The sequence below is a fragment of the Apteryx mantelli genome, chromosome 1, assembly GCF_036417845.1.
Source record: "Apteryx mantelli isolate bAptMan1 chromosome 1, bAptMan1.hap1, whole genome shotgun sequence".
Taxonomy (NCBI): domain Eukaryota; kingdom Metazoa; phylum Chordata; class Aves; order Apterygiformes; family Apterygidae; genus Apteryx; species Apteryx mantelli.
The window spans coordinates 164,106,309-164,132,183 of record NC_089978.1 but is presented as its reverse complement, the minus strand read 5'-3'; the positions used below and the strand labels follow the sequence as shown (position 1 = coordinate 164,132,183).

Below are 25,875 nucleotides of genomic sequence, written 5' to 3'. Positions count from 1 at the left end.
AGGCAAAGCTTTGCTGGAACCAATGGACCTTTAGCCCTCCTTCCTCCTCCCTTTCCCAAAGGACCCAACATCCTAGAAGAGGGGATAATTCCCATTCAAAGGCAGTCAGAGAGGTGTGTGAGCAGGTGGGTGTTGAGGGCAAGGTGTAGAAAGGGGATGTTTGCAGAAAGGGCCATTTGGCCAAAGAGGTCAGCTGTGGTACAATACAAAGCCCTTCACAGTGAATGAAAATCCTCCACTGACTTAGTAGGCTTTGGGTCAGGCTCAAAGCTCAGACAGAAGCCTAGATTCAGACTACAGTTTCAAGGAAGATGCACCACTCCACAGATGATTTGGCACTTGTACCACTCTGTCCAGTGATGAGGAAGGAGGAAAGATGTTAGCTACATGGGCAGCAGGTTTGGGGCTGGAAAGAGAAGATGTTTCAGAGCAGTGAATCCCTCAGATACCACCATAAGAAGAAGAGGATATTTGTGAATGTGCCTCAGAAATTTCTTTGCCACATTCCCTTCTGCCCGATCCCCAGAAAGCAGATTTGGAAGTGAGCCTGCTGCAAGTACCTGCAAACCATCCAGCTGGTTCAGTATTTTTCACCCTTGTGAAAGTGCTGACAGCTTTCGAACTGGCAAGCTGTTAGCACTGCATTAGCAGCCACACTAGGTGTGAACGTGTGACACACTGCTGCAGGAAGTGCTCAGCATAAGATCTGGTGATAACCGGACCTTTCTTCCAGGAAGACAAAGCCATGTGGTCTCATATGTGAGTAACCCAGGTTGTGAATACCAGAGGCATGACACTCAGTTATTTGGGACACTTCCTCTGCTGGGTCCCCAAGAGCAATTTGGAAATATCACATGGGAGGGAGGGGGGGTTCCCCTCCCAAGCTGATGCAAACACACAATGCTAGCAAAACTGCAGAGAGATGCTATGATAGTGCCCACCAGTACCAGAGTCATAACAAAGCTGAACTCCAGTGCTATGTGGAAGATATTTGGCTAACAGCCACAGACATATGAATCTTTTTCTCTTAAGCCTGGGTACAGCAAAGATAGCTGTCCCATCTCTCATCTCCATTCTTCCAAGATACCTCATTTGTAGAAAGGCAACATCACTGTCAACCCCCTCCCACATCCTTTCCCTTCTTTACTGTGGAGAAGCAGAAAGTAAGTGGCACCTGCAGTAAAGAAATTCCTCTGAAGTCAGGTCTGATCAAGGTTCTGGGTCCTTGTCTGATTCAAAAGACTGTGGTGATAGATGTGGTATGCTTGCTTAGATAGATCAGACTGAGATTCTGTGTTTTTCATTCTGCTGAAACACCAGTGAAAGAGGACGCTTCTTTCCAGGAAAGATGGATAACAAAAAAGGTCTCTGGCATCAGGAATTACCCTCAATTGATAACTGCAGCAAGACCTCACAGTATAACATTGGTAAAGCCATGTATATATACAAACATAATTAAAGATGCAGCTAGTCCTCATTTATCTGGGGAAATTCTAGCTTAAAGTCACTTTTAAAAATGAAATTTAGTCTCTTAAATGTCTTGGGCAGTTCTGAAAGCCTTTCTCACTGTCACCACATGTCTCAGTTTCCCATATATAGAGCAACAGGTTAGTTGGGATAACCACACTGGCATGCCCAGTCAAACAACGCAGCCTTTCATCCAAATTTAATGTTTACCTACTAGAATCCAACACAAGGCCACTACAGAAATGACTTTTGGTCTCCACACAGTCCCAGACTAAATTTGAACCAGTGACAGAGCGGAAAATGGCTATCCTTGCCCAGCTGACAAAATGAGCTCAAATGAGCCCTGGCCCAGATGAGCTCAGCCCTAGGTCATTCCCATTGGCTAAAGGGACAAACCCTCCCTCCTCCCCAGTACTTATTGACAGAATAACTCTATTTGCTTTAGATGGAGAGTGGCTGCTTTTTGTGAAAAAACAATGGGCATGTACCTGTACAGAGCTGTGGGGCTGTAAGCAGAAGGTGGTGCAGGCAAGGTATGTGGGGAGAACCTGGGGCTAGAAAAAATCAAATGTTGCAGGGAGGAGTGAGGGGTAGTGAGAGCAAGTATGGGGAGCCCAGAGCAAGTCAGGAAATTGGGTGGCAAGGAGCACAAGGAGAACAGAGGGATTCTTGAAGGTCAGCGCTGAGAAACACCACACTTTGTCTTCATCCATGCTACAGCTGAAGACCCACTGACTAAAGCCATCTTTCCTTCTTCAAGCAATCCACCTGTCAGCCAGAGTTTGCTCCATCCCCATGCTGGGGAATTCTGCCTGCCCACACCCTACATTTTGCCTCTTCCTCCAGTGAGACCAAGGAGGGTAACTAAGAAATACAACAGTTGCTCAGCAACTCCCTATTCCCTGAGGAGGACAATGTAACCTATCTGCACCAGCCTCCTGGGTTGGCCTTTTCTGCGCAGCTGGAGATGCTCCTAATCTGACTTTTTCCAGGATCCTCCCTGTAGAGCCTGCAGATCTTCACCCCTGCAGTCCTCTGAAGCCTCCACTGGAAAAAACACAGTTGTACGGGGTGCACTGACCCTTTGTGCAGGACGGTGCAGGACAAAGGTCGAGCTGAAGGGACATGGCATCAGATTATTGATCTCTGAGGAGACCTTGAGTTTAGGTAAAACAATAACCTCCTTCTCTTTCCCCATGTGTGTGTGAGCCAGCTTGCGTAGGGGGTGTGGGCCTGGCCTCACAGGCAGCAGCAGATTTCAGAGGTAGGTCTGCAGCTCTGGGGGAAACCCCAGAGCCTACAATTAAATCTTCTAACAAAGAGAGGTTCTTCTATTGTTGTTGTTTCCTGCCCTCCTGCCCCCACCCCTTGGTTTGTGGTTCTTTGCTTATGCCTTTTGTTTCTGAAGGGATATGATAGCAGAGAAGGACCCTGGCTTTCCTGGACTGCTCTGCCTGGTCCAGTGGGGAGAAGACCCCTGAAGGGGACCCACAGACAGGCCCCCCCATGAGGAGAAAGGGGGGGCAGTCCATGCTAGGCCTGTTTGTACCACATATCTCTCTGAAAGCGTGCATTAGTGCAAGCAGATGTGACACCATTTGTCTTGGTGCCACTGTTAGCTAAGTTTTCTTGTTGTTTTCTGGATTTGCTTGGTGCTTACATTCTGTGAGCATGTTACTCTGTTGCAAGGCAACCTGGAGGGTTTGAGGGTCATGCTCAGTAACTGGGGAAAAGCAAGGAGATTGAGAAGCCTGTTGACCTGTCCTGTGAACACTCTAAGGCAGTCAGGCAAGCTAAAATGGATGTGGGACCCTTTCCTATCTCTTCTCACATCTGCAGCAAGCTCCTCTTGTGCATTCATATCAGCACACTCACACACACACCACCTGGCATGCACACGACTCAGACACACACACAGTGCACAGGCATTCCCCAAGACCTCTGTACCCTCCTGCACAGATTATCCCTTCCCCCTCCAACCATGGAGACAAACAAAGCCATTGGTGGCAGCTGAGAAATTAGAAAGCAATAGATGATCACAAAAGAAGGGAGAGGGAAAGTAGCTGGGTAAGGTAACTGAGATGAACATGACTTTCTTAGGAAATGACGTTTCTTACCTTCAGAGCCTGGGGCTGACAGGACAGGAGCAGCCAGGAGGAAGCAAAACAAGCAGCCTGGGGAAGAAGAGAAAAGGAAGCCAGAAGGTGTCCTGTGGCACAGAGGGGGGTGGAGGGCCCAACGTTGTTCAGGTGCTCTTCACTCACTAGCACACCTAGTGAGTTGGTGCCAGAGTGGGCTTAACCCTGGGACACATGACCTGGTGGGAATGGCAGGGTTTGTTTACTTTTAAGGACAGAAAGCAAAAGGGTACAGAAGGCAGAGGGCAACTGCAGGCTCCCAGGCTGAGTATGTTGTGTGCAACCTGTATGTGCATTTGAGGTCAAGGATTTTCTTTTGTGTTTATCTCTAGGTCAATAAAATATCACTTTTAAAGCCATTTCCAGCCTGGGAGGACACTCTTGTCTCTAGAGAAAATCATTATTGTACTCATTTGAATTTGGGGAGAGTTAAAGGAAACCTGGGAGATGTCTTTGGAAGTTGAAGGTTTGCCCAGGAGGCACAGACAGACAGGACAGTGTCTTAGAAGCCTGTCTCCCGCTGGATAGAGTTTTACTCACAGTGGCACTGAGGAAAATCTTCAGTGCTTAGCACAGAGACGTCATGAGGCCATAGGTCTTGTGAGAAGAGTAGAGAGGTGGCAGAGCACTTCCAGTGGGAGATGTAAGGGGATGCAGAAAACCCAGCCTGATCTGGTGTGCTGTGTCACTAGATGTCCCTGATGGAGGCTGAGGAACATGAAGAAGATGCTAACTCCCTCTCAAAGGATGAATCTGAGACTAACTCACGTGACTGCCTCCGCTACGTGCCTGTCTGCATAGCCTTTCTATTGCTGGCTGGAACTGCCACAGCAACCTGGTATTTCCTAGGTAACAGTTCAATGCATTTTGTCCTTGCACAGGAGGGATGGGATTTAGTTAAGATAATGCCGAGCACTCAGTCCAAAGAGCATTAGTGACTCTGGGTGATCTTTACAGACACATATATCGAGGTAAACCCCTCTCTTTTTCATATCAGCAAGGTAATCCAACAGTGTCTTCTGTTGGCAGACTACAGACCACGACACCCAGAACCGTCCATCCTGCAGCTTTACTCTGGCAGCCTCCAGGTCCTCAATCGCCAGTACTCCCCAGACCTTGGGCGGTCAGAGTCCAGAGCCTTCTGGACAGAGTCGGCTAAGCTTCAAAAGATGGTGAGAGCAATTTCATGACCAGAGTTGGCCCTGAGGCAGTTCAGTGAGTAGAAGGAGGAAGGGATCAGGTATGCTCATCCAAGTGACAGACTTGGTGGGCCTGTACAGCAAGAGGGCTGAAACACAGAGTTGGCTATAGGTCCTTTTTCACTGTAACATCATTTGATAGTTATCAGATGACATTCTCGTTACAGCTGAAGGAACTGATTCGTGCCACAGAGCTGGGGCGATATTACAACTCGAGCACAGTCTATGCCTTTGGGTGAGTAGCACCCACAGTATTTTGGGTTGTTCACATGTGAAAACTCCCAGTTAGTTGTACTCTTGTTCAGCTGAAATCTGGCCACAGCAAACTGCTGCAGTCCCCACCATGAACTCTAGGCCAGGCTGGGAAGTCCAGAACCAGAATGGTTCCAGCATGACAGCCCTGTGGATGTTTTGATGTTCATATTCATTCACGGTCAAGATGAAAAGCCAAAACTGAGAACTTTTTCCCAGAGCCAAAGGTTCAAGAGAGGAAAAAAAATGACTTGAAAGAACTGAAAATCTGGGCTTGGCATTCTCAGAAGAAACTAAGTACTTGGAAATTAATTTCTCTAATTCAAGAAAGTCATTTTTATGGCTGATACTAAGCACCAGAAGGGAGAGGCAAGAATGCACTATGGGAAAGGTATTCCAGCCAAGAAGCATGGTCTACTTGGGAACGGGGTAACAGTGGAATGGGACATATGTGGGACTTCAGCTTTGCGGGTCATCACAGTAGTTCAGGAAAGCACAAATAACTTCTAGACTGACCTATCCAATTGGTTTTGATCTTTTCATGGAAAACTACACCCCTGAATTTGTCCTTCAGCTATGGAATATTCCAATTTTGGTTTAACTCCATTTTCAACTGGGGAAAGAAAAGTTTCACTTGAAATTTTTCTCTAGCATTTCATTGGAAAAAAGTTTGCTTCAACATCTCTTCCCCCTCCCCCAACAAATTTTCCCTGCCAGCTGGTTGAACAGAGCTTTCACAGTCACAGTCTCCTGCAACTTGACCCTGCCCAGCATTAATGGCTTGTGGTAAAGTACTGAGCTGTAAATCATCCACTTGTCACTGTTGGGAGGTGAGACAATGAAGTCTTCAGTGTTTAATTTCAATCCTTAACCACAGGTCACTTCTACCTGAAGCATATTCATTAGACCAATCCTGAGTTAATTATCACACAAATCTGAACACCTATGGTCATCACTAAAGCCAGATGGCACAAAATGGCTTTCTCCCCCGAAGGACTGAGCATTAACTAGCACTATGGACACAACAGCTCTTCTGCCCTACTCACAGTGGTTCCTCTGGGTCACAGCTGCTGAGCCAGTGTGTGCTGGCAAGTCCACACAGCTATGTCTGATTCGTGGATAAACAGAGAGTGGGAGGTTATCTCTGGGGTTTGTCACTCCAGTGATTCTTAGGGATGTTAAATTCACTTGCAGTGGGAAAAAAAGAAGGATATTTAACATGTTATTTCTCTGTTAGGGAGGGGGCTCTGACCTTCTTCTTCTGGTTTGCCCTCCAAATCCCTGAGAATCAGCAAAAGGAGATGACTGCTGAGAGGGTAAATGCAACGCTCCACCAAGAGCTCACCACTCATTTCAACAGCTCAGGCAGCCTGTCCTACCAGGCGGAGTACAAGGTCAACCCCGACTCCCTGGTTCTGCTGGGTAAGTACCAGCTGCTCAGCTGCAGCATGAGCAGTCAGGAATGGGCCGAGGCTTATAAAGTGCTGAAGGGGGTTTATGAGAAGAGGCCAGAAGTCATTTGTGAAGGGGAAGGAAAAACCTGCATATTGAAGAGGATAGGGAAGATGTGAGGAACAAGAGAGAGAATTGCACATTTCTTCCTCATGGAGGAGCACTGAAGTTTGATAAACAGCATCTTTGCCTCAAAGGATTAAAGATTCTTGGAGATACCACCAACCATGACCAGCTAGGTAACAATTTTCTTTTCTTGCTTCCTCTTCAGGTTTGGTTTCTGTGTAGTCACTCCTTACCCTGGTCATGACTTTGATCATCTCAGTTCAAAAATAGCAAGCAATTAGATTTCCTGCTTTCCTTTGGGAGATTATTCCAGTCTACTTAACTGTGATAGCAACAAAGACAACATACTTAAGTCACCACTAGTCTTATTCTGTGAGACAAAGTATTGTTGCCACTTCAATTCTTGACATATTATTTTAAAGATTATTTATTGTTTCCCAAAGTGAAGATCACAGACCATTTAAAAAGACACCCTTACAGAAGTATCCTAAAATGGGTGTTAGATCAAGGACTAAGGGATGTGTCTATACTTAATGCGTCAAAGTTCAGTGGAATTTGGATTTAGTCTTTACAATGAGACTTAACTGCCTCTGTACAGAGCCCCAAATCACACAGGTCTTAAAATATATTGTGTTTGTTCTCTCCCCTTAGGGTTCTCATTTCCAAGTTTCTTTCCCCAGGCATGTTATCTTGCATTTTTCTAAGATGAATCTTATTTTAATATATTCCCACCCATATTTTCTTTTAACTTTTCCCTCCACATCTCAGTTGTTTTGATTTGGTGGTATTTTTTTTTGGTGCCTCCAAAGAAATTTTGATTTCCTTAAAATGGTTTTCATTCCCTCATCCACATCCTCGCATTAAATCTTATTCTGGATCTGCATTAGCCTCCCATGAAGCCCTCTCCTCCTGCAGTCACCGTTAGTCACTTTCTTCTACTTGTGATTTATTTCCAGCACAACAGACCTTATGCTCAGTCAATTTAAATTAACTTTCTTAAGAAAGATGTCGTAAGACAATATGCTAAATGTTTCCAAGTCAGCCCATCTTGCATTTTCCCTTTATTTACTCAGTTCAGAATGGAATCCAGGAAAAAACAAAGAATTTATGATGCCATTCTTCTAGCTGTTCCCGGTTCCATCTTATTCCCTTTGCATCTGTTTCACTGTTTTATTCATTTCACGCAGATTTACATGAGCAGACCACAACTCTTTCTATTTTAGAATCAACACCCACTTGTAGTTTCTTCAGCTCCTCTGCTTTCCCTAGACCATTCTGTTTCCCTTTCCAGTCAGAAGCACAGTCTAGCAGCTGTGGCTGAAGCCAAAAAACTCATACACTGCTGGGCTATGATGACCTCAAGCAAGTGACTTAACCTCTGGCTTCATTTGCTGTGTAAAATAGGAGTGAAACGTGTGTAAAATAGGAGTGAAACGGCAAGGTAATAGCAAGTCATTAGCACTTCTTTGTCTGACAGACTCATTTGCTGACCCGCTTAGCTCTAAATATTAAGTTTTTCACACAGAGCTGCAAACATCACTGACTGATACAGGAACATTTTTGAACCTCTCCAGTGCTTTAGTTTTACTAACGGCTACACTTAAACCAGAACATTATCTTCCCCTTTCTCCCAAAGAACTTCAGGACTTCATTCTCCTTTCTTGCCAGGACTCAGTTTTATTACCTTCAGATACAAATATTAACACCAGCTCAGCACACTCCCATGTCCTTCCTTACAGCACAGGAGATTCTTCAGGAGCCTGCATTATGCCTGCAGGCTCACCCTTTCCACAACATCTGTTTTTATCATGACAAAACTACTCAGCTCTCCCCACAGAATTGCAAGCTCTGTTTAAGAGCTACAAAAGACCAAACCCCTGACCTAGGCAAAGCCCCAACAGCAATTCTCACACCCGACTGACCTCATGGTGGCTTTTATGTTGGTAGTTATTCCCATTAGCACCTGATCTCTGGCTGCTTTCAGTTCAGCTGAGAGGATGAAGCAAGACCCAGCTCTCCTAAAAGGGTTGTTCACCCAGGGACTCTGTTTTGTACAGGTTTGCAGTCCTTGCTGAGGACTTTCTCTTCATCTCCCTCCCCCGAAGGTGGGCTCTAAAAGGCCATTCAGTGTTTCATCAACCAGTCATCATCACAAGAGACCTCCTTCCACTCCCTCAGCAATTTGCATTTTTTTTTTTCAGTGAGGATTATGTGAACCCAAGGAATATATTCCCATTCTTTATTCCCCACTGCTGGCTCTAGTTAGCATTTAACCTACTCATGGTCATACTCGCTTGCTGCACCAAACTCGCAAGCTGGTCCTAAGCTTCCCTGTGCTTCTCTTGCATTTCAGAAGTTTCTTCACACAGGAGACCCTCTTACAGAGTGTGATGCAAAGCCAAAAACGTCATAGATTTCAGCCCTTACCCATTGACCAGAAAGGATGTGTGCTCCATCTCCAGGGAAAGGAGAGTGGGGAGGGGCAGTGATCTCTCAGGACAGCCAGTGATTTCTCTGGGAAGTGAGGTTGTGTCCCTTTGGTGTAGCTTATAGGGAAGGGGTATGGCTACCTGAGCTATTGCCCAGCCCTTGTGGAATGGGAAAGGAGGACGAGGAAAGGCACCATGAAATGAGCAAGGAAAAAAGGAGAAAAGCCTGTGGCAGGTTGGAAATCAAGGATCAAAGGTGTTAGACTTGGAAGAGAGGCCAGAAAGATTTCCCAGTGACATAGGATGAAGACATGACTGAAACAGGACCCTGAGAGCAGATGGAGAAGCTCTTGAAGAGTGCCCCATGTCAAAATTGTAAGGGGGCAATTTATTTAGGAAGGGAGTCATCATCTGCCATGCTAACTTTTAGATTTTCTCTTTTTGTTTATCTTTCTTTATATATTCCCTTTCTAACAGAATCCAGTGTGAAAGACATAATAGTCCTGAAATCCACTCTGGGTAGGCTATCTTTTTTTTCCTTTTGTTTTGAGTTTGTTACTTTGTGGGAGGGAGCTCTACAGGGGCCAGAAAGTTTGTTGGCTTCCTGGAGTCATAAGTCCTGGGAAGGGGAATGAGAACAATAGGAAGGAAGCATCAGTTCTGCATCCTGGCAAAAGCACCCATTGCCACATCTACGCTACATGAAGCAGCTAGATGCTGGAGTGCTGCAGTCTGACACCTCTGTACTCTAACACACCACTGTGAGAGATACCAGCTCCCAGGGGCTGTGTAGCCACCTTAATAAGGTCTTGTGCCTGTCCGATTAGCCTTGTCAAATACAATAATACTAATTCCAGGTCCCAAGCAAACCTACTGAGCCAGGCAGGGGTTTCCCTGCATGGCTCTGCCCTGGATGCAGAGTCGTTTAGGAGTCTATGTCTTTTTGATGTTCAAAGGTGCTTCAGATAGTTTCAGTCAGTGTTTTAAGTGCTGTTGCTGGCAGCTTACATTAAATGTACTATTGGAAACTCGCATTTAAACTGACTTTTACTCAACAATCCTGGGCTGGAAGTCTGCTGAGACCTGGAAAACAGATAAGAAGAATGTAAAGCAGGGAAGAATATGGTGGGTGACAGGAGAAAGAGGCTAAGGAAAAGGAAAAAGAAACAAGTGGAAGATAACTGCGTTATGCTAATATGAAAAGACTAAGGGAGTATGGGCTTAACCAAGGGAGAGGGGACAGTTCTCACAGAGAGAAACTGAGGCAGCAGTAAGAGATGACTGGGGTCACTAAGAACAAATGTGAAAGTAAACTGAGTTCACAGGGATGACTCAGTGTAACCCTAAAATCAGGTTCACACTGATATCCTAAGTGACAATCCCATAACTTAATTTCCCTAACCACCACCACTAAACTGCCCTCCTTTCAGTTTACTTCACCCTGAGGTTTAAGTCCTATTTGTTTGGTTTTTTTCCCCCCTTGGATTCAGGTTGCTATAGATATAGCTATCTCCATGAAGATGACATCTTAAGGCTGGAGGGCCCTGACTACCTGGCCTCCAGTTGTCTTTGGCATCTCCATGTCCTCAAGGGCTACATGATCAAGCTACGCCTGGAGTGGACTCTCCCAGAGTGCAGGGATCGCCTGGCTATGTACGATGCAGCGGGGCCTCTGGAGAACCACCTCATCACCTCGTAGGTAGCTCCTGAGCAGAGTGAGCACAGTGGGGAAGCCAGTCAGGATGGCACAACACACCGCAGCAAGGGAAGGTGTTAAAATACATCAGAGGAAATTCTCTTTGCACAACCTGCACTGATGAGCTGAAGTCACTGATGTGGGATATCACAGAGCCAGTCCTGCTGTTTGATAGATTACAGCAGCACAAGTTGTCTCTCTGCTAACCCTTGATTTGATTCAGTTAGTGTCTCACAACAGGCATGTTCTTTGAATAACTCAGCCCTCCCCTTGTCTCTCTCTTGTGCTTCTCTCTCTTTTTGCTTGCTGCTATCTTTACTCACTCCCATTCCTTTTCTCACTCCTTTGCTCTCTCTTTCCCCTCAGGATCTATGGCTGCAGCCGGCAGGAGCCCATTGTGGAAGTCCTTTCATCAGGCTCTGTGATGTCCGTTGTGTGGAAGAAAGCCATGTACAGCTACTACGACCCCTTCATCCTCTCTGCACAGGCTGTGCCCCTCAAAGGTGATGAAGGCTGGAGGAAGAGGGCCATAGATACAGGAAGGAGACAGGTTATCTTCTATAACATCACTGCTCCTAGAGATGCTCCATCTCCATTAGGGGCAGAATTCACTCAAGACTTCAAGGGTAGAGGTGGTCAGTAGAAAGCAGATTAGAGCTGGTTAGTAAACAGCAGGTTATAGCTTGCTCCTCAGCTCGGACTCATTAGTGCCTAGCTCAAGGCTTTACAGACCAAGCTCTGGTGAGCAGAGCATGAATGATCACAATACCTCAGTAATAATCCCAAGTTCTTGTGCATGGACAGACCAGGTGTGGCCTGGATAACACATCTGGCTCCACTAGCATGTAAATGTGAGTTCAATGGGAGAGTCTAAAGCAGCAAAGTACACTATCATCACCATTCTCTGATCAGGAGGAGGAGGCCAAAAGTCTTGCCAGGTAGAAATGGTCCCTTGTAGGGCAATGGTGGAACATCCTAGTGACCTTTAACATCAGATCTTAGAACCCCTTTTCTCCCCTCCTGTAAGGGGATGAGGACATGGTATTCCTAGGCTGAGGTTGAACTGACAGGCAGTGGGGCTTTGAATGTCTGTGTTTACAGCCTGCAAAGTGAATATAACCCTACGGGAAGGCCTGGAGCTGCAGGGGAAGATTGGCACGCCACACTACCCGAGTTACTACTCACCCAACACGCAGTGCACCTGGCACTTGACGGTAAGAGCCAGCTCCCACAGGAGCATCTGTTCCTTCCTGAAACCCATGTGGTACTTCCCACATAAAGGGGGCAACAGCACTCAAGCAGCACTCTTGATGAGAAGGTCATGAAATGCAAGCAGGGGGTGGCAACCAGCCTAGGCTTCCCACAGTGAATGTTACGGAAGGGGAAGGAGTTTAGTACTGCACGGCAGAGCAGAGATAGCTGAGGAGGAGTCTGAAATCTCACCTCCAGTGGAGTTCTTCAAGACAGAACCTGATTACTAGAAATTACCATGCTTTGAGAGCAGCAACAGAGGTGCTGTAGGCTATGGCATGGCCCTAGTTTGGATGGTGCTTCCTTCTTGCCTGCAATGTGTGAATTGGCAGCTCCCCCTTCACATATATCCTGCTCATTTCTTTTGCCTCGGGTGGGCTGCAGCATTCACAGGAGCCACCTCCCCTCTGTTCTGGATCCCCTCTCCTGCAGGTACCATCTCTTGACTATGGGGTCACCCTGTGGTTCGACGCCTATGCACTCAGCAGACAGAAGTATGACCTGCCCTGTACCCAAGGCCGGTGGATAATTCAAAATAGAAGGTGTGTGCTGAGACCCTGGTTTCTGTCTCTCATTTCCCATCTGCAGAGGTGGGATCAAATCTCTGCAGATCCACTGCTCACGCCAGTTAGCAGTTCTGAGGAAGGAGATCCCATCACCCACTGAGTGGCCACTGTTTGTGCTGGTGCCTCTTGCTTTTCTACTTGTTTTTCAGCCTCCCTGGTTCTCAGGCTCCCCAGTGAACACATCTTACAGATTTGCTTTGAGCTACCAGCCTGCCTTCTCGGTCTTGCTGTTTGCATCAGGCTTCCTAGTTTTCTCCTGTGTGTAACTTTGGCGTCCTCCCACATCTCCTGTGTTTGCAAATCTGCCTGTCACCACCTCTGCAATACTAGCTGCATGTGCCATTGCCTCACATTCACCTCCATACAGATCTTCTGCCAAGCTCCAAATCCTCCTGCTTTGACAAGAGCTACTTCCTCCTGCGGGACTTCCTGACTCAAGTCCCTGCACTTTGCACATGGGCAGTGGTGTGCAGCAACCCCAGCAAAGGAGCGACAGATGCTGCACCCCCATCTCCTCAAAGTAGGCTCCAAGCTGGATAGATCCATGCAAAATTTCCCCCTTCTCTGCAAAACCCATCCCATTAACCTTTCTCTGCTGCTCCTGTAGCAGTAACTGCTTTTCCCCTCATGGGTCTGATCCAGAAGCTATTGAACACTGTTCACCTGGCTTAGGATTTTCACATTTTGTCTCCCTGCCCTTCTCTTAAACTGTCACACCACAATTTCTAGACCATGACTTAGGGAAGATAAATGTAAGAACTGAATTGAACTCAGCACTTGCCCAGAAAGGGGGAAATGTCCAAAGATAAAGGATCACTCTGACTCACACATGGCCTGCGAGTAGAGTTGGGTCATGGTATGTACAGACTGGTTTTGTCTTGTTCTTCAGGCCTGAATATGGTGACTGATTTTGTCCTAATGGCCCCTGCCATTTTAGTTGTTTCGTTGTTTCCCTTCTCTCTGCAAGCAATTCTATCACAGCATTCATGTGTGGTGGATTTTTTTTTTTTTCATTCCTGTTTCTTTCTGTCTCTGGGGCTTCCTCACACAGCTTTGTCAGTCATTTTAGGTCAGTCCCTAGCTTAGTTATTCTGCCTTGCACCCAGAGAGGACCCTTTGTTTCACCAGAATTACTCTCTTCTCAGGCTGCCTTTGCTCAGTCACTAAGATAAGGCCAGGCAGAGCAAGATCCAATGTCAGCTCTCCCAAATGACGACAGGGCTTGAAAGGCCACAGCCTTTTCCCATTGCTGCTTCATAATTTCATGCCATACTGAAGATGTTTTGCCTTGCCTACTTGCCCCCCAACTGTGTGGTCCCCTCCCCACAAGTGAGTCAGCTCCCCCAGGCCCACAGGACCACTTGGCTCCACTTGGCAGCCTTCCTTCTACCTCGCTGCCCAGGACATCATGCCTGTGTTTGCTTGTCAGGTTGTGTGGCCTGCGGACCCTGCAAGCCTATGCTGAGCGGATTCCTGTCACGTCCTCTGCTGACATCACCATCACCTTCACCTCACAGATCTCCTTAACTGGCCCTGGCATACAGGCTGCCTACAGCCTGTACAACCAATCAGACCGTAAGTCCAGGCTGCCTCTTTGCCCCTCAGTGTGGTGGGGAGGTTCCAGCTGGTTACCAGCAACCCCTTGCACTCTTGGCTTTTGTTAGGCAAAACAAAAGACACATCCTAGAGTCCTAGGTACCAACTGCCCTTCATGCACATGCTCACAAGCACAGTGAAGCACATACCACTGATCTCCCACCTCCCACAAAAAAAGGGAATTTACATGTGAAGCTGCTTCTGCACATGTGGCCCTGCCTTGTGCTCTCAGAGCATCCAGGCTCCAAAGCCAGAATCAAAGAACTACCTAGAGGCTCACTCCTGCATCTGCATTACTGGCCTTGGGAATTCAGTGAGACATCTCTGACTTGAAGTGGCTTTTATTTCGATTATAAAAGCTCTTAGAGAGAGCTATTTCCTGCTCACCTTAGAATTTGTGCCAGTGAGAGACAAATAAAGCCACACACAAATATGCATATGCACATATGCAAAGGCGCACCCACAGTTTTTCTTTCACAGGTTTCTCGATCTTCCTCTTAAGAGGTGTCTGTAATGTACACCAGTCCCTGATTACATGCACCTGGTGACACGTGTCTGACAAACCCTTCAAGGCCCTTACTGGGTTTTAGTAACAGCCCCAAAGAATCTATTCCAGTTTTGCCACTGCACTCAGGGCTAAAGCAGAGGCATACCAGGCTAGGTGGGTGACTGTCTTGAATCTTGTCCATTGATATTCTGGGAAACAGGGAAACTGTCCTTGCCCTGTTGCACAGCCCATCTTCATTTGCCCTTGTGCAGAGCGGATGATGTGGCAGAATTTGGGGAGCTTAGTGAGTGCCATGTGCATGCTGCTGTGGCACATGTGTTGTTAGGAAGGTGTGTAGCTCCACTTTCAAGTCACAGTGCTTTGCTACGAGGAGGTTTCCAGTCGCTGGGGACTAATCATTCGCTTTTGATTTTACAGCCTGTCCCGAGGAGTTCCTGTGTTCTGTGAACGGCTTGTGTGTCCCAGCCTGTGATGGGATCAAAGATTGCCCTAATGGGCTGGATGAGAGAAACTGTGGTGAGTGATTTCTCCTCTCTGCCAGTTCCTGGTCTCAGCAGGACACAGCTCCTTGCTCTCCCAGAGGTGGGGAGAGATGGGGAAGATTCAGGTGGCCTGGGCCCAGCCTGTACTCCCCTGGGAGCTGAAACCTCTGCGCTCGTAAAGGCCTCATTCCACTGCCAGGCAGCTTCAGCCTGCTCCTGCCAGAGCAGAAATGCTAATTTCTCCTGAAAACAGATTCTTCTGCTAGAGAAACCCCTGACCCCTATGCACCAAAAGCTCAATATAGCCTGAAAGAAACCCCTGCCCAGGTTGTTCCCTCCATGTTCTGCTTTTCTTTCCCAGGCCTGACACTGAAGGTCAGCCCTGGCCTACAGCCCCCCCTGCTGTCATAGCCCCCAGCATCCCCCCCAGCCCTCCCATCTTGTCCACCATCACCCAAAAAGACCTGTTGCCCTGCTCTCAGCCCCCTTCCCTCCCCTCCCCCCCCCACCCCCACCAGGCCATGTGTGAGACACTTGAACTGTACAGGTCCTGATCCATATATTCACAGAATCACAGAATGGTTGAGGTTGGAAGGGACCTCTGGAGATCATCTAGTCCAACCCCCCTGCTCAAGCAGGGTCACCTAGAGCACGTTGCACAGGATCGTGTCCAGGTGGGTTTTGAATATCTCCAGAGAAGGAGAGTCCACAACCTCTCTGGGCAACCTGTTCCAGTGCGCTGTCCCCTCACAGTGAAAAAGTTTTTCCTCATGTTCAGATGGAATTGTCTGTGTTTCAGTTTGTGCCCGTTGCCTCGCGTGTCCTGTTCCTGGGCACTACTGAAAAGAGTCTGGTCCCATCCTCTTGACACCCTCCCTTAAGATACTTGTACACGTTAATAAGATCTCCTCTCAGCCTTCTCTTCTCCAGGCTAAACAGGCCCAGCTCTCTCAGTCTTTCCTCATAAGAGAGATATTTCCCCCCAGTTTGGGAGTGTCTGGGCCCTCAACCTGCTGTCAGTTCCTCAGGCCAGCACCAGTTAGTGCTGACACAGACACTGTCCCTGGTGTCCCGAGGACTCCAAGAAAACCCCATTCTCACAGGAAAAGCTATTCGGGCTCAGACCTGACACACATTTTAGCCACTCTCCCACTCCTGGGAGCTCATCACATTGCTGCCACCACTAATTTTTCTTTAGTTGTCCCCTATAGCTGTTTGGTTCACAGACAGAAAGGTCCCTGAACCTGAGACCAATTCCAAAAGATTCAGAGGAAGATACAGAAAAGACTAACATAAAAAGAAGGAGTAATCTTTCTAAAAGAAGTTTCCCTTTTAATTCAGTGCTTGAAGTATGAGATATTTCACAGAATCACAGAACCACTGAGGTTGAAAGGCACCTCTGGGGGTTGTCTCATCCACTCCCCTGCTCAAAGCAGGTTGCTCAGGGCCATATCCAGTTGTGTTTTGAATATCTCAAATAATGGAGATTCCACAGCCTCTCTTGGCAACCTGTTCAAATGTTTGACAATCCTCACCATAAAAAAAGATTTGTCTTTTATTTAAATTGAATATCCTGTATTTCAACTTTTATGCCCATTGCTTCTCATTCTATCACTTTATACCACTGAGAACAGTCTGGCTCAGTTTCCTTTACTCCCTCCCATCAGACATTTACACATATTGACAAGATCCCCCTTGTCACATCATGATTTGCTTCCATTCTTACATTCTTGCCACTGTTGCATCCCTGCTTATCCATTTCATGTCTGTATGGAACAGTTCCTGTCTTTAAAATCAGTGTTCACATTGCCTCAGACCTTTGTGTGTCCTTAGTCATCTGGAAGCCTCACACTAATTATTGAAGAAACAGTCATTGTAGTAAGGTGAGGTCAGGGAGGTACTGGCCCATTATGTTTGGTGTTGCACATAGATACCCACAAACAGAAAGCAAGGAGAGAATTCCTGCCACAAAAAATTACAATCAGAAATCAAACTATGACAGGTAGGCACCCTATGTTCCTCTCCTTTAGCAACTGCCAAAACTCCAAGGAATGACACTAAGGAATCTAGCAGGGTTCGGGACTTGCCTGTCAGAGACCAACAGGAGCAACTGCTCTGTAAGGCAAGGTGATCCAAGAGCAGAGGGTGACAGCAAGGCAGGAGGGACCATGACCCCACCAGCAAAGGTGCAGTCCCCTTGGACCTGAGCAAGGCGAGCAAAGCAGATCCAGTGATGGTAATCAGGGTCAGCCAAAAGTCCAGTGACTGCAAGGCAAGTCCATAGTGATGAGGCAGGTCAAACAAAGAAGTGAAGTCAACAAGGCAAGTCAGGATCAGCAAGGTACAAGGCAGAGTGTAGGCATGCCTACAATATATCTCAGGCAAGGACCAACAGCAAGGGCCTGAGATTAAATGCGACTCCTGGGCAAAAGGGACCAGGCTCCTCCTCACTGCTCTTGTCATGGCAGTCTGTTTCAAGATGACACAGCTGCATATTATCAGAGTTGGCTTTTATGAGGTGGAGTAAGAGTCTGCAGAGCCTGTTGGTGCACTTAGGGCCCTGACATCACTTACGTGACACTAAAAGCAGTTGAGCTTTTTCAGCTAATGCAGCTACATGGTTTCTGGTACCCAAGCTAGCATCTGTATATCCGGTACTAGAGTCTCCATTCCTCCCAGTGCTACCTTGCAGGTCTCCCACCAGAAACTGCCTTGTGCATTGTAAACATGACCTTCAAGCTGGTCACATAAATTCCACATGCTGTGGCCAAAGTTTACAGAGTGGCTTCCTTAGCTGTTGTCATGTGTTTTGTAAACTTCACTGCTTAAACAGATTCTCAGGAAGGCAGTGTAGATCTGATAGATCTGGTAGATCTGAGCATAGCCTGCATAAAGCCAGATGATGGGAACAGCACTCTGAACTAAGTGAGCCTGAGGAAAGCAGAAAAAGGGAATTAATTGTGTTCACAGTAGAGACATGAGCTGGGCGGCATTACCTCGCAGCTCTTTCAGACTGAGGGCCTGCACACTGGCAATTTCCTCAGACCAGACAACTCACAGTAGCATATTAAGCTGCCAGAATGAATCGTAAAGTTATAACATAGGCTGAAGGTTGAAAAGTTATTACTTGAAAGAGGTGGACGTTGTTGTAGACATGACAAAAAAATGCCTAGGTTGGGAATCTAGCCCTACTGTTCCATTGACATCTGCTTTTTGCATCTGATGCCAGGAATGCCTTGGCAAAGCAAGGGGTTTAGAAGCTCTTTCCCTGCACTAGCCAAATGTTATGTAGCACCCAGTTATGGGAAAGGAGATCCAGTTTTGCCCTGTGTGGCTGACTCTGAGGTGTTTCCATCCATGCAGTGTGCTCTGCAAAGTTCCAGTGCCAGGAGGACAGCACTTGCATCGAGTTCAGCAGAGTCTGCAATCAGCAACTGGACTGTGTCAATGGGAGTGATGAAGAGCAGTGCAGTGAAGGTAGGGAGAGGACAGTGCCGGGCAGATGAATACCTTCCTCTGATGTTGACAAGGCTCACAACCTGCTCACAATGTTCACTCTGAATCTGTCTGTAGCTGACTAACCTTCCTCAGGAAATTCCCTGTAATGGTTTATGGAGTTCCCCCAAGCTCTGTGTTGCCTTTTTTCCATCACTAAAAGGCCTTCAGCTGCATCTACAACCTGCCACCCTCCTTCAACTTTGGCTCCCCTTCACCTTCACAGGAGTTCCCTGTGGGCCTTTCACCTATCGCTGTGAAGATGGAACATGTGTGAAGAAACCCAACCCTCTGTGTGACACCACTGTGGACTGCAAGGACCTGTCCGATGAGAAGCACTGCGGTGAGGAAATGCTCAGTCACACATCAGCTAGGCAGGTTCAGGATGCCACATACCTGCAAGCCACTCTCTCTTCCTCCTGCCACCCCAGCACAAGCATCCACCCTCCTTTGTTCCACCCTCTTCTCCCTACCCCAGCCCCATGATGGCAGTACCTATTGCTGCATCCTACCATGGTGGCAGCAGAAGCAACAAGACAGCGCTCTGTGCTGAGCTGTGAGGAGGAATTGTTTTCTTTTTGATCAGATGCTCCCCATCTTCTTTGGGCAGAGGCATCAGGCCAAATAGAAGTGTCTCACAGGCCAGGTCCTGCCCACAGGCTGCTTGTTGGACCACTGTGCTGGCTTATGTGAAGTAATGCCATCCTACAAGGCCCCAGCCAGGGAAATCACCTGTGACTGGATGGTACTGGCAGGGAAAGAGCTTGTTTTCATTGCCCTGCTTGGTATTTCTGGAGTCCTAGGGGGCAGTGAAGGGGAATGTTTGTGAGGTTTCCCCTGACAGGGCATTATTAGTACACACAGGGTACTGCCATGAAGGCATCCGCAAACTGAAATTGCTGCTGGCACTGGAAGGTAGAAGGCTGTGTGGGCATCAGCCGGGGCGTTCACTTGGAGGGATTGTTCACTAGAGCTTTCCTGGACAGTATGTAAAACAACTGCTGGCTGTGTGAGACAAGGGCCTAAGGGTGTGGAACTCAAGCTCTCCAGTCAGTTAAGTAGCAAAGGAAGGGCAGACACAATATACCATGTTCTCTTAAGTACCTGCTGTGTCTCCTCCTCAGACTGTGGGCTGCAAGCCCCTCTCAGCAGGATTGTGGGTGGCGATGATTCTGTGGAAGGAGAATGGCCATGGCAAGCCAGCCTGCAAGTTCGGGGACGCCATATTTGCGGGGGAACACTCATTGCTGATCGCTGGGTAGTCTCAGCTGCACACTGCTTCCAGGATGAAAGGTAAATGGAGAAGGGAGAGTGCTGGGCAGGAGAAGAATTTGCATTATTTTCCATGTTACACATGACAGGAGCCTCATTGTGCTTGTGGGAATGTCATGGAGCAGCTGCACCTCTCATCTGGTACCCATGGCATGCTTACCTGTGGCCTGGAGCTGGAGAAAATGGATTTGGCCTATGAAGGCCAAAGGGGTATGAATACATGCATTAGTATGTAGGTGTGCATGCAGGGAAAAGGGAAGTGCTGGGATTCACAGAGCAGCTTTGGGAGAGCAACAGTAGTGAAAGATATTTCACAACTCCACCTTTGCTTTGGCTCTGGCTTGTCCTCACATTGTCATAACCACTGAAACATCCATGTGTACCAGGATGAGGTTGGGGTAGCATTATCTGCTGAGGATGCTGTTTGGATCCCATGATGCCCATCCAAAGGGCCTGCCCTTTCAGGAGGAAGCTCTGACTCTCTCCTAGTTTCTTCCATCCAGTGCATGTCCATGGTTCTGTCACACATACTACAAAAGCATCAGTAAAACACAAATCAGGGGGTTCACCCCATTCTTTCAAATTGGAAAGAAATGAGGAGGAGGGCCCAGAGCAGTGCTGGGTGACCAGACTGGGAGGCAGAAGGAGTGTGCTCACTCTGGCCCAGTCTCCACCTCCTCCAAACTCCCCTTTTCCTCTGCAAGTGAACTGGCAGGGATCCCCTACCTCCATTTGCTGTTCCCATTCCCAGCTGCTACTGATGGACTTCCCCTCCTGACGCTGTGTGAGCACAGGGAAGGGGAGCTGCCAGTGTCCTCGGCATGGCACAATAGGCTTTTGTAGAAGTGGGGCTAGTTCACAGCTTCACTTCCCACCTCACTCTGCCTCTGCCATGCTCCTACTCTGATCCTACCACCTAGGGCTTCCCTGCCCTTCAAGAAAGCCCATCAGCACTGGGGGAGGCCTTCTGAGTGGTCTGTGAGGGCTGATTTTGGCTTTCTGGCTGCCACTTGGAGAGTCTTGATGCAGGATGGACGGAGCTAGCACAGCCCTGTTAGATAGCGCACACGTGTGTGTGTGTGTTTGTGTTTTGTGTGTGTGTCAGGGACAGAATTTAGGTGGGGTGAGAGATAAGAAGTAGAGGGAAGAAAGAGAAGCAGAAGAACAGCACCAGCCTGGGAAGGATCAAGCCAAGGGCAGCAGGTTGTGCAAGCAACAGGCTGGAGGTGAATCCTGTAGGGGAGTTTGGAGCTAGAATACGAGATAGTCAAACTGAACCAGAAAGTTTTTTCACCCAGAGGGGCAGTGTGGGAGAAAGCACAGCATGTGTAAGACAGAAGTTGGACCAGACCCTGAGTCCGGAACCAGCCCTCTGCTGCTTCATCCTGCTCTGATCTAGGGCGAGTTCCTCTCTGCTCCTCACCCTCCTGCTAGAAACAGAGTCTTCCTCAGGCGCCACAAAACTCTTAGGTGTTCTGTTTTCAGAGGTGTCCTTTTGTTGGACTGTCCCCAGCTTTAGCCCCTGCTTCTCTATGGGGCTGTCTTGACTTTTAATGTCCTCATCTCGGAGATGCTTTTCTCGCTTCACTGCCTCTTAGAAGTTTCTCAGATCTTGTTCCCCTTCCCCATGTCCCCTTCCATGTCCTTGCAGTTTTGCTTCCCCTGCTCAGTCCTTGCTCTCTGCCCTGTCATAGTCATTTGTACTTGACCAACCTCACTCATTTGTCTAACCTAGATATACTTTTTAGCCTGCTTTGCTAAAGAAAATAACCAAATGTGTGTGTGTGTGTGTGAGCATCTGCCAAAAGTCAGTTCCACTGGACAGGTAATGTCAAGACATCAAAGAGATGTCTCAACAAGTTTCTTGAAATCAGTGGCCAGACAAAAAAGTGTTTCCTTTGAGGAAACCATCCATAGTAGATATCAGACACAGATATCTTCAAAGGAGCATGACAAAAGCCACCAGGCTCTGCCCATCCTGATCTGCTCGAGTGATAAGTTGTTTTCTCTGCTGCATCTGACAGATTGGCTTCCCCCTCCATCTGGACTGTTTACTTGGGCAAGTATTTGCAAAATGCCACCAGTCACACAGAGGTGTCCTTCAAGGTGAGCCGCCTATTCCTCCACCCTTATTATGAGGAGGACAGCCATGATTATGATGTGGCCCTGCTCCAGCTGGACCATCCTGTGATCAGCTCACCCTTCATCCAGCCCATCTGCCTACCTGCCCCCTCCCACCTCTTTGAGCCTGGCCTTCACTGCTGGATCACTGGCTGGGGAGCCATCAAGGAGGGCGGTAGGTGTAGGGTCTGTGCTGGTGACCTCCTGTAACAGGGTCAAGGTGGAAACATAGTTTTAGATGTGGGATAGGCATAACAAGGTTTATGTTCACCACAGAAACACCATGCCTCCTTTGCCATCTTTGATGTCGGTTCACAGGTTGGCCAAAGCTACCTGTTCAGGGCCTAGAGACATCATTCAGAGGCAGGCATGAGAGTCTGGGAAGCTACCTGAGAACAGCATGTGTTCCCTCATCCAAAGACTACAACAGCCCTGCAGGACTTGTGGGGCTGTTCAGCCATGACTGCTGCATGGAAAAGCCCCAGTCCCAAGGCCCAGTCCCATGCCTACACAGACATGTGGGTTCCAGTCAGGTTGTTCTCCAGGGCCAATGCCTGACTGGATAGAGCTGAGATGAAAGACTACTTGGAGCCATGGTGTGGTATGGATGAGGTCATTCTTCGCTGTGGGAAAGAGAATTCAGCTGTATGGACATGACCCCTCCCTCTTCCTTGCCCATAGGGCCAGCAAATGTACCCAGGCTCTTCTCTTAGTATTGCATGGCACAGAAACATAGATGTGCTCCCCCAGTCCCTCTTAGTGCCTTCAGTCATACTCACACACTTGCTCCAGTTGCTTCCTAAATGGAAACACTCAGGGGTCTGTCCAGATCTGGACACTCCTGAGTTTGCATATCTAGTCAGAAAGGCTTGGCATTCCTTTCAATGAGAAGCAAACCCAAATGTTGACATCCTAGATGTTGCTACAAGTCAGAATCCCCCTCCTCCCCAAAACTACCGTGCCCACAACATACCTCTCTAGGAACAGGGACTGCAAGGGAATGTTACCCTTTCCATGCAGGTAAAGCTCTCTGCTAAAAGGCAGAGACTGTGATGCCATGGGAGAGCAGAATGGAAATTCATACGGCAGCTTTCAGCATGCAGATGGAGATGGGCATGGTCTGGGGGGTTCATGGGAGGTGACGGGAAGTTCCATCACTCACCTGTGCTGCTCTTGGTGTTCTACCCTTCCCCCCTCCCCCCCAGGCCGCATCAGCAACATCCTGCAGAAAGTAGACGTGCAGCTCGTCCAGCAGGACATCTGCAGTGAGGCCTATCACTACATGATTTCTCCCAGGATGCTCTGTGCTGGGTACCACAAGGGCAAGAAAGATGCCTGCCAGGTGACAGAGGAGTTGTGGGATCAGGGTCATCTAGCAGTAGTGGGGTGTGTCCCGAATCTCCCAAATGCACTCCATAGCCTGAAATGAGAGTGAGAAGACCATAAAGGGCCTGACTCACCAACCTATTCTTCTAAGTAACCAGTAACAGCTCCCAGGACCACTTCTTCCCAGCATCCTTGCCTTAGCCAGTGTCCAAATACACTTAGACTTCTCCTTTTCTCATTTTCGCCCATTTTCATTTCTTTATCTCCCCCCCCCAATCACCTGCATGTCTACATCAGTCCTCTTCCCCCTCATCCTCATCAGCAATTGTCAAACACAGGAACCAGTGTGTTCCTGCACTACAATTAACCCCAAGTAATTCCTCTGACTCCCATCCCTTCAGGCATACAGTTTAATTCCATCACCTTCCTTACTCTCCAAATATTTGGACAGTCTGGAAAAGTCACATGGGGCAGAAGGAAACAATAGAGCTGACAACTTCCTGGGACCTGGCTAAAGGAGATGAATTTGCATGGTCAAGGAATGCACTAATATAATGGGTCAGATCTTTCTGTAGGAGACTTTGACATCTGCCTAAGGTACCCAGGGATGTTGCAGATGTCCCAGGCATGAGAAAAAGGGATTCAGGAATCTGAGTACAGAGGGTCTCAAAGTCAGTGTAATGTTCCAGCAGGAGAGGTTGGTGGATCACCACAACCCTTTTTTTCTTTCTCTTTCTCTAGGGTGATTCTGGAGGTCCACTAGCCTGCAAGGAGCCCAGTGGCAAGTGGTTTCTGGCTGGTTTGGTGAGCTGGGGGATGGGATGCGCACGTCCAAATTACTACGGAGTATACACCAGGATCACCCAAGTGCTGAGCTGGATGAACCAAACCATGAGCTGAGAAAAGTCCATCTCTGCCTTCCCCCACCAGACCTATGCTCATATGGCACTTGTTCCTCACCTTGCTCACTTCTCTTTCAGAGAGCGAGAGAGAGAGGTTCTATGTGGGATATTGTCAGACCTGGGATGCTCTTCTGAGCAGGGTAGAAGAAAGCCTGCAGAGGAGATGGTGGAGGGAAGCAGGCAGACCCTCTTCCCCTCCAGTGCTTCCCAGGGAGCATCCCAAGGTGTTTTTAGGACAGTCATCCAAAACAGTTGGAGGGAGGGGGGAACAACAAGGGTCCCAAGTTGACGGTTTCTGAGTAGAGGACTAAGGGGAGATGAACTTTCCATGAACCATGTGATTCAGCCACAATCTTATGCTGGAACATTTGCTGAAAGAAAATGTGACTGATGTAGTTAGAGATTCCAGTAACTGTGAAATCAGTCTGCCTCCCTCTTCCTTCCTGCTGCTCATCCTTCTTCCCTCATCCCCTCCCATCACTCCTCCTCTTCCATCTCCCTAATTGCTTCTTTTCTTAGCTGGCGTGTGCTATTCAGCTCAGCCAGACAACTTCTTCATGTCTCACTGACTCCTAGGCATGAGTCCAGCATCATACCCCCCAAGCATGTGTCCCTGTTTCCCTGCTGAAATAACATCCAGGCTCCACTGCTGCTGATGGACTACTTCAGCAAAGCCCTAGCCCCTCAGTAAAAACATTTGAGAAGCCTTCTATCTAATTCCCTGTGCCCTGCTAAATACCTTTAACATGAAATAATTTCATCTGCTTCCAGAGCTCAGCTAACCCAAGAGGTGAGGGAGAAGGCTAAGGGCACAGTGCTTTAGATAGTGACTGCTATGGGTTTGGGTTTTTTACTAAAGATAAACACACACACACACACACACACACACACATATACATATATATATATGTATAAAATGAGCCACTCTCTGGAATTAGAAATAAAATTAAATTTTTTTTTTGGCTCTCCTTTGTCTTTCTCTGTTACAAATTCTCTTGGGGTCTGGATCTTTTTTTGACCAAACTCCAATCCTGGCATAGCACTGGAAACTGGCAAAGGAGACACCACCACCACCGTAGCTATGTCCCAGGCACAGTAGGGTCAATGTATCAGCTAGATGGATAGTGCTTGCTCATTGTTATGAGTCAGGGGTGCAAACACCAGTAGCCAAACCTGCACTGTAGCCCAGCTGCATGCGGTGGAGACATAGCACAGATCCAGTGGGAGGTACCACCAGCCCCCAGAACATACAGGCCCAGCACAAACAGCTTCTGGTGGCTCCAGATGATGAATCCAACTCCTCCTTCCAGCCACCACCCTCCTCCACCAGCACCAAATTTCTGCCACTTGAAAGGAGAGGCGCAGCATGGAGGAACAGACCATGAAATTTATTCAGGAGTTAAACCTGGTGTCCTTGGACACAGCGGTGAAGCAGACTCCCCACTCCCAGAGGCAGGGATATCCTCATGCTAACAGACACTACGTCAGCCACCAGCACATTCCCCACAGGTACCCAGGCAGCATGCCTATCTCGTCTTTGCCTGCCAACACAGGGCTTCTCTGGGGGACAGGGAGGGAGGGAGGCACCAACAAGCATGTTACCAAGCACAGGGACACCTCACAAGCAGTGCAGGCCCAGAAAAATGCAGTGACTCCA

General features: G+C 48.0%; 1 protein-coding gene across 1 annotated transcript; it reads left to right on the top strand.

Moving 5' to 3' along the window:
* The first annotated feature begins 3,804 nt into the window (after positions 1-3,804).
* Positions 3,805-24,712, top strand: TMPRSS6 (transmembrane serine protease 6). Its single transcript, XM_013947292.2, has 17 exons — positions 3,805-4,454; positions 4,635-4,777; positions 4,972-5,039; positions 6,294-6,478; positions 9,481-9,522; positions 10,494-10,698; positions 11,066-11,202; positions 11,801-11,913; positions 12,383-12,492; positions 13,946-14,091; positions 15,038-15,136; positions 18,466-18,579; positions 18,824-18,940; positions 19,722-19,890; positions 21,894-22,165; positions 23,196-23,332; positions 24,058-24,712. The coding sequence occupies exons 1-17, from the start codon at positions 4,298-4,300 to the stop codon at positions 24,214-24,216; spliced, it is 2,373 nt and encodes a 790-aa protein (XP_013802746.1). The 5' UTR covers positions 3,805-4,297; the 3' UTR covers positions 24,217-24,712.
* The last annotated feature ends 1,163 nt before the right edge of the window (positions 24,713-25,875 follow it).